The sequence below is a fragment of the Nicrophorus vespilloides genome, unplaced genomic scaffold, assembly GCF_001412225.1.
Source record: "Nicrophorus vespilloides isolate i.1.1-1 unplaced genomic scaffold, Nicve_v1.0, whole genome shotgun sequence".
NCBI classification, from domain to species: domain Eukaryota; kingdom Metazoa; phylum Arthropoda; class Insecta; order Coleoptera; family Silphidae; genus Nicrophorus; species Nicrophorus vespilloides.
Window position 1 is genome coordinate 232,869 of NW_017098252.1, and position 9,209 is coordinate 242,077.

Sequence of the window (9,209 nt, forward strand, 5' to 3'; positions counted from 1 at the left end):
CAAACAATATAAATATAAATACATTTAGGTAGATGGTGCCACGCAATCGCAGCAATAATTAATATTTTTCTCCTCCCAGACCCATTTTTCACGTAACTCTACCGGTAATCCTTCCATCCCAACTTTGTTACCACGTTTGATAACAACACAATCTCCAATCTTTCGTCGCAACAATTTCACTGTGACCGAGCGTGGTTTGCAGATGTTAGAGAACCAACATGTTCCGAAGCACTTCATCGATCTCAAGAACCTTGGGTAATAATCAGGTCCTAGGTCGAGCCACGAGATTTCCTTATCGCATTCCCACTTCTTCTTTCTATTAGCATTACGTTTTACTAGGTTTTTGCTGGTTCCGTACAAGAAGCGACCTAACAAAGAATCGGGCTTCACGTCTTGGATCTCACGGGAATAGTCTTCATCCACGTAGAAGGATAATGCAGGGTCTGCATTTCTTTTTGGTCCATCCACCATGTCGAGAGCAAAAGTGTCATTCGGAAGTTCCGTTCGCATATACCTTTCGTTGAAAACGCCATCCAACGATTGTTTGAGCACCTCATCTGGAGTCTTCTTACATATCAATACATTACAGATGTAACACTTACTCACTAATAAAAGAGTAAACAAATGCAAGTACATGTTGCATACCCAGAGACTTCTCTAGTAATGAAAATGTTCACAAATGTCCACCAGGTATTCACAAACTAATTACAGGATAATTTTCAAAAACATAATGTCCCTATAATTATAATTAGTTATAACTTTTGGAACATTGTTCTCTAAGCACTGATGATTAAGTAACTTTCACACAATTTAAAACTCAACAATAAATTGGTTATTGATTCCAACTTTTCGTTCATCGTAAATCTTCTTCATACTGCTGAATCCGTAAAGTGGCTAACAAAATTTACACAAATATCTACGAGGTAATAAGCACATATTAATTTTGAAAAGCATAATTTTCTTATAATTAGTTAGTTGTAACTTATACTTTTGGAACCTTGTTCTTTAAGCACTGACGGTCACGAACTGAGTTTGGAAAAACTTTCACGCAACTTAAAGTTCAACGAAAAAAATGATAGTGGTTTAACGATCTCTTCATTTGTTCTTTTGCGTAAATCGGAAAGCAATAAAACAATGATTTGAAGTAATAAAACGGAAAATCGTTCATAGATTTGAATTTTCTTCTTACTACCCGAAATCCGTGAAGCGGAAGGTCAATAATTAAGGAGGGAACTCGGGAATAATTAATAAATTAATTTTGGCGCCGTATCAGACGGGTAAAAAGTTTTTAATTCTCTTAATGGCAAATGCATATAGTCCTAATTTAATGGGGGCCCTTTTAAAAAAGTTTCGTCCTAATCTTAAAAATTGTTTTTCTCGCCGAGAGCTCGACGTTTTCCCGTTATAAACCTGCAATTTATACAACGTGCAATTTCAGCACTTTTAAAAAAACCGTTTACAACTATCGCCGTATAAAGCTCAATCTTATTAAGGGGACACTTTGAACACTCACACATATATACATACATATACACACAAACTCGCTTTTGCAAAATTAACAAATAATTAAAGTGGAAAAAAATCGCGACACGAGTGCACTTCGTTCATTTTGCAGTTGTAAATATTTGCGACGGATTATGCATTTAGTGTAACGCTATCTTTACGTCGGATAGATAATAAATTGAATTAATGCTTTTAAGTCTTCAAATTGAATCAGGTTTATTCAAATTTATTTTAGTTTTATCTAATTTGTAAGTACAACAATACCTCGCATTGTGCGGCTTCGATCAGTCCGGATTAACCTTGCTTAACGAGTTTAATCCTTTCCAAAATTTCTAGATTTTTACTCGTATAGTGAAACATTTTCAAAAATACACATAAGTTTTCTCTTCTCATAGTCACTCGTTATACGAAACGTCGCTCGTTAAGTGAGTTATTTTTCTTACAATTAATTTTGCTCGTTAAGCGAAATGCTCGTTATCCGTGAAATCAACATTTTTATTTATAACCTTATACATTTCAATTATATTATATAACAAAAATAAGAAAAACAAAATTGTATATAGATTGAAGAACGAAACAATTATACATAAATAATATAGAATTAAATATATTTTAATTATTTTTTTTCTTTCCCAATTATATGAAATATGGGATAAAAACATGAATGTAAATTATTTATAGAAGTATAAATAATTAAAAATAATGATGAAATTCACGATTATTTTTAGGACTGAATCACCGCTATCCATTTGTATAGTCATGTTATTCAGTAAATACAAATTAATATTAATTGGGAAGTTATTTTAATTAGAATAATTAATATATAAATATAAATTTGGTATGTAATTATATATCTTAATTATTATTTTTCTGTGAAGTCTTAGAATGTATTAAATAATTAGATACAAAGGCTATTGACTTTAATTGCGGACTATCGATCAATTTGTTTCATTCTATTATTTTCTAGTTTGAAGACGCTACGTTGTTTACTATTTGTTGGACAGCCATGGAGAGTGAACGCTGTCAGTCAATTTGTAAACATTGGAAAAAATGGTCATCATTATACGATGCAATTTAAATGGTCTCAGTCCAACCAATATCAAAGTCGTGCTAGATTCTACTCTGGGGGAGTTTGCTTCTTTGTTTACAATAAAAAAATATTGGTTGGCAGAGTTTAAACGAGGTCGTACGAGTGAAGAAAAATCAACAAAATAGTATTGGATGACCGTCGATTCAAATCTAGCAGACATGGTAGGCATTTCTAAAAGTGCTGTATAACGTAAATTTTGACATGAGGAAGCTGTGCAAGATGGGAGCAGCGTTTGGTCACAATCCAGACAATACACGCGATGGCCAAAATCAATGAGTTAAAGTTCGAATTGCTCAGGGTGCGTAAGGAAGCAAATCGCCTGATTTAGCTCGCTCGGATTTACTCTTTCTAAACTTAAAAAAATGGCTCGATTGTAAAAGGTTTGCCAATAATGAAGAGTCTGCAGTTGCTGGCTATTATCTACAAAATAGACGGTTCTCACTATAAACAGGATATCGTAGCTATTGAACATCATTGAGAAAAGTGTAATAAATTATTTGTATAAAATTGAATTAATTTTAATTTGCAAAATAGGTTGGGAAATTCAAACTCATATTTTTCCATTATTTTTTTTATGTCCTATTTACAAACTGTTCATCAGTGAACATAGAGTAAATTTAAGATTGCGGTTGACATTAATTGGATAATCTTTCCCGGTGGATTATGAAGATTTGTTGGTTGGCTCTCGTCTTGCAGGTTAACTTCAGTAGTACATTGATGCTCTGCGATTCCACTATTTACTTTCACTGTGAATCTGATGCTATCCTTAACACTGTCATTGTCCATCGACTTGGTTGAAGGTTCATATGCTGAACCTCATTTATTTGACTGTCCATCTATGATGAACGATGATCCTTACTGCAAGCACCGAAAGGGCTCACAAAGGGAATGGCTTGACCAGTATTTGAACCAGCGCCCACTAAATTGTGAGTAGGACGACTTAACCATTCGGCCTTTTCCATCAATTTATATAAATATTTAAAAAAAGATAATAGATTTTCTAGTAAACAATATATTATTACTAGTGTTTATACAAAAACCGACTTTTAAAATTTTATTTTTAATTTTTCTAAGAAAATATGATTTGAACATATATTTCATTAGATTTCTTTCGTCTTTTGCATCGGCAAACAACAGTTATATTAGACAAAGAGCTATTATATCTCGTTTACGCGTTTTTTATAAATTTATTATTTTAATTTATTTTATATTTCACGTGAGAAGTGTAATATTTGAAATTCGAGTAAAATATTTGTATTTCATTTCTATAAGACAATAGTTTAACACTTCTGTCTCCACCTTTTTCTAAAAAATTGATTTATAATAATATAATTAATTTAAAAAAAGGACGGAAAGTCTGCAATCAGTAGACAATTGTATGTATAAAATACATTGCATTTTATAAAGTAATAATTTGGATCATACACATCTATTGTTTTTTGATAAAAACGCAAATCTGCTGCAAATGTTTAAAATATTTTTTTTTATCAGATGCACCAGATTTATATGATGAATACTTTGTCAAATCTGCCAACCTTTTGAATATAATTATTATGCCATAAACATATTTTTAATACAATTAATAAAATGTAATGGGTTTAACTGTCCATCAAATACAAACGGAATGTAAACAAAACCTAATTTAATAAAAAAGTGCACAGCGCGCCCGAAATATAAATAAAACTAAAAATAATATAAAAATGTAAAATAAACATGTGTCTACGTTGAAATTGTAAAATTCCATGTGTATCAAATAAATTGGACGGAAATTTGATTTGAATAAATGCTAGTCCAGCATTATTTGATATATTAAACGAGAGAGGAAACGAAAAAATAATGGAACAAAACATGCGAATAGTGTAATGCGAATTTTGGCCGTAATGCGTGTAAAATAAACAGGATGTTTGAAAATTTATATTAATAGGGTTTCAATACATGTGATTATTATAAAAAGTGGAATCTTTTAGTGGATAGATTATTTGGAATGATTAAATTCTACGATTACGATCGATTCAGAGTTCAGAATATGTCCATTTTATTATGCTTGAGAAATTGGCAGCATTACAAAATGTAATAATTTATTAACGTTCATTTTGTTGTATAATGATTGTATATTTTAATATTAATATGATATTATATTAATTAGTGTACTAATTAATAGATTTTATATTATAACAAAAGCATTTTCGTTTCATATCAACATAAATCTATAAATTCATAACAAAAGTAATTACTATAATATACTTATTTGCTGATATTATTTTATAAATATTCTATAAATTTTATAATAATTAGTGCATTACCAAGATTGACTAGTTAGGAAATATTAATATTATCTACAGAAAAATTAACACACAATGTGGACAATAAATATGTTTAAATAATATAAAATAATAGAATTTTAATTATAATATATTAAGTACATTTGACTATAATTTACATAAAAAAATTTAAACAATTCAAAGTTTATACATAAATTATAATATACCGTATTTTTCGGACTATAAGATGCACCTTTTTACATAGAAAAATAGAGTCAAATTTTGGGTGCGTCTTATGGTTTTTTTCAATAAATCGTCTCTAAATTTGAAAATTAAATTAAATAGACTTTCATATAACGTAAATATGATCACTTATGGTAAACAGAAAAGCAGAAAGACATTTTGGTACACCACCAATAAAGAAAATGGCTCTAGAATAGAGAAAACAAGAGGAACAATTAAAACTGTTAAGTAAAGACAAGAAAACATTCCGTTCGCACTTATAAAAATGGACTCAAATTATGTGTGCGTCTTATGGTCCGAAGGTAACTTTAAAATATTTTTTTTCAATTAATCGACTCTTAATTTGAGGTGCGTCTTATTGTCCGGTATGTCTTATAATCCGAAAAATACGGTACTTGTTAGCCTGTTTCCATGAGAACAAAATATATATATGATAACAAGTAGTTTATGGATATTTGAGTTGGGCTCAATGCGACAGACTTAAATGTGTCATTTTAATTTTTAATTGTATTTTTTTTAAACTTGTTTAAATATTTAATGGTATTATAATAATTAGTGTATTTACATAAATTAAACTATTTCCCACAATTTAAAATGCGTATCGGATAACTAATATTCTCAGAAATTATTTACCAAATGTACAGCATAAATGATTGTAAATATAAATCAAATTTAAAATGCGAAAAAATGTGGATGAAGTTTAAATATTTTTGGTTGTGATATAAAAATTAAATTATATTTAAATGGAATACAGACAAAGCTTAAAAAGTAAAACTTTTATTATGTAAAAAGTGAGAACTTATTGGATATTATGTTGATAAGCCGTTAGATTTACTTATTTTGCATTTTGTTCTACCTGTTTGGAAATACTATAAGAAATTATTTTAATTGAACAGTTTTCGAATAAATTTAGGTTTTGAGAAAATTATTTGTAAGTAAAATTATCATTTTTTTTCCAATTGAAATAAAGTTAATTGTTAACAAGTTGTTTTTATTATGTCATATAATATATTTATTTTACAATCTATTCCTGTGAACATTAAGTAAATCTTATTACTTTTATTTTTGGTAAACTCTCCAATTGAAGATTTTATGCTCTACAATGCCACTATTCACTTTGTCTGATAACAAATTATAACTGTAAATAATACTAGGTACTACTTTATAGGTACTGATAAGTAATTATGAAATTATTAATATTTCAAATCCGTTTAAATAATATATAAACCCTTTATTCAATAAATTAAAATGTTCAGACAAATCATCGGATTATTTTCATTATTAATAAGCTAAAATTTTTCTATAAAAAAAATCTTTCATATTTATGATTATATCATTCAGAGAAAAAAAAATCATAATAATAGAATAATTTGATAAACAATTAATAAATAAAGATAACATTTATTTATATCAGGAGTTAAAGTTATACATTGATATAACTTTTAAACAGCGTAAATCTAAAAATATTTCCAATAGTTCCTAAATAATTTCTTAGAATTTATAGAGAATAAAATGAAAGTTACAGTGATGGATTATTGTATTAAACTTGAAATAGAGAAATTGAGAAATATTCAAATAAATATTAGTGACAATACCATTTTTTTTTGTTGATGTTAAATAAATTAAGTTAAAATGATATATAATTGAAATATGTATTAGATTTATAAAACTGAAATAAATAATACTGGAGATATGAAATTTAAAGTGGGTGCTACACGAAGCGTTCTTTTCAAGTTTTGAAGAAAAATTAAATACGTGAGTTCACTTCGCCGATTAAGGCTTTTAAAGCAATTTGAATATTCAGCTTAGCGATAAGAAGAACGCAGTGCCATAAATAATTTAGATAAGACTAACGTATGGAAAGAACTGCGTGGCATGTGACATAAAACGCAATGTCTACATTTTTAGTGTGAACTAAACGTCGCTTTTTGATGTACTCGATGGATGCACTCCGGACAAGATACGCATGCAAACTAACAACGTTCGCTTTTTAACATTCCAATTAGTAAAAGGTGAGTTGCATTCTGCACGTGGTTTGTATCTTTGAAGGTCGCTAATTGTTTGCGTTGGTGCCAGGGGTTGGGATGGTTGAATTTGGGATTTGTACAGGTGTAGATAAATAAATATAATGGTGGTTGGGGGAGAGGAAGAAGAGCGATGAGGGTTCGTTTAAAATATGAGCATGAAGTCTTGGGGCTGCGCATATTGAGGATGGAAGGGAATAGCATCAAGAGCAGCAAAGGTGGGGGAAGTGAGTAGCCTCAGTAGTTCTACCCGCAGTGTGTCAGCGCAGTGGGTGCTATATGGTCGCGGCTGGTCTCCAAATAGATCGACCGACGTGTTCTCCACGCCTTCCCCACAGAGATGAGCATATCTCCACCACCTCTTATACCACCATCATCATCACTTAATAAAAATTGAGAACCACTTTTTTTTTTAAATATACAGTTTTCGTGTTATTTACTGTGCTGTTCGTACTAAATCGCATTGTTGTTTATCCAACAAAAAAAATCCGCAAGTGTACCACGACTGCTACCTATCTCTCCGCACCAGTTACACCCCCTCCGTAACCACGACCATAATTAGAGATGGATGAAGTTAACTTCGCGGCCCAGTGCCTGCTGGAGATGTCCCATAGCAAATACCATTGCCGACCATTGGACCTCTCCAGGCCTCTGTCCCATTCCATCTTCCAGAACATGGGTCCTGCTGTTATTGTTGAGCCGGTGCCGGCCGCCGGTAGCTTCATCAAAGAAGAACAAGTGTCCACCAGCCCAAACACCGAGTCCTCCTCCTACATGGTAGCCCGCATCCTTACAGATCTCACCCGCATCAAACAGGAACCGGTACCGGAAGTGCCCTCCGACGACGACGAGGGCAGCCTCACGATCAAAGAGGAACAGGACGAAGGATATAACAGTTTAATGGATACTAGTGCCGCGACAACCTCGAGCAAAGTGGAGCCGGTGGTAGCCGCCGCCAAGAAGTCGGTGCCCGCTAAGGGTCAACCTAGGCTTGGTCCGCAACTCCGGAAGACTCACAAGTGTCAGTACGATGGATGCCACAAAGTGTACGGCAAAAGCTCCCATCTGAAAGCTCACCTGCGAACGCACACAGGTGAGTCACGACTCCTCCTGACCATACAGCAAACATCCTCACCCCATCAACCAGTTGCACCATACAAAGCGACCAACGCCCATCGCCCATCCAATGCAATAAACCCATAACAGAGCGCAAAAAAAACGGCTTATTATTGCTGCTACTTGGGCAACGCTTGTTGTTATTATGTACAATTAGCCGTGCTTGTTGCAGAACAACAATAACAGTTTTAAGCAACGAGATAATAACAACTTTATCTTCCTCGTTGATCAGGCGGTTAACTAAAGGTCGGCAACCGAAAGTTTCCACATTACAACGAACTTACATTGTATAAACTATTTACTAATTAGCTCACTTACCGAATCTTCGCAATTTTTATAATAGCGTTCAATTGAATCGAACTTCTGTAATTACGAATTATTTTAATTAATAAATACTTTCTATTAAAAAAAATACTTTCTTTTTTTCTCATCGCTAAATGTATCCAACAAAGTAGAAGTATAGACTACAAGATTTATAATCCTTACAATTTAAACTATCTTCTAATTGGCATACTTAATGAACATCCTCCAACTAAATTGAACTTCTATAATTAAGTATTAATTTACTTATTTATTCATTTTCCAACAAAGTTATAATGAAGTTGTAGAATAATTTATTATATCTTCATATATTACCTATATTAATAATTATTATTATCAATTAACGCATTTAACGAATATACTTAAAAATAAACTCCTATAATTAGGTAATAATTCCTTTATTCGTTTTCAAGCAAATTGATAATAAAGTAGAAGAACGTAATTAAGAATTGCTTTAATTATTAAATACTTTCTTTATAAAAACTGCAACAAAGTAAAAGCATAAACCACAAAATTTTACAATCTTTGCAATTTACAAACTATCTGATAATTAACATTATTGAACTTCCAATATAACGAAGATTTTTCATAAACAACTAAGAGTATTTTATATCCATAAATATAATTATTATTTTACTATTGCATAACAAC

At 31.2% G+C, this 9,209-nt stretch overlaps 2 protein-coding genes across 2 annotated transcripts; one reads left to right on the plus strand and one right to left on the minus strand.

Annotated features, from left to right (window-relative positions):
- Positions 1–24: 24 nt before the first annotated feature.
- On the minus strand, positions 25–3,555 carry LOC108562003 (protein trunk-like). The gene is made up of 2 exons (XM_017920174.1): positions 3,453–3,555; positions 25–605 (listed from the first exon to the last, which is right to left on the minus strand). The coding sequence occupies exons 1-2, from the start codon at positions 3,553–3,555 to the stop codon at positions 25–27; spliced, it is 684 nt and encodes a 227-aa protein (XP_017775663.1).
- Positions 3,556–7,068: 3,513 nt separating this feature from the next.
- On the plus strand, positions 7,069–8,601 carry LOC108562007 (Krueppel-like factor 13). The gene is made up of 2 exons (XM_017920177.1): positions 7,069–7,109; positions 7,174–8,601. The coding sequence occupies exon 2, from the start codon at positions 7,686–7,688 to the stop codon at positions 8,322–8,324; it is 639 nt and encodes a 212-aa protein (XP_017775666.1). The 5' UTR covers positions 7,069–7,109; positions 7,174–7,685; the 3' UTR covers positions 8,325–8,601.
- Positions 8,602–9,209: the final 608 nt, after the last annotated feature.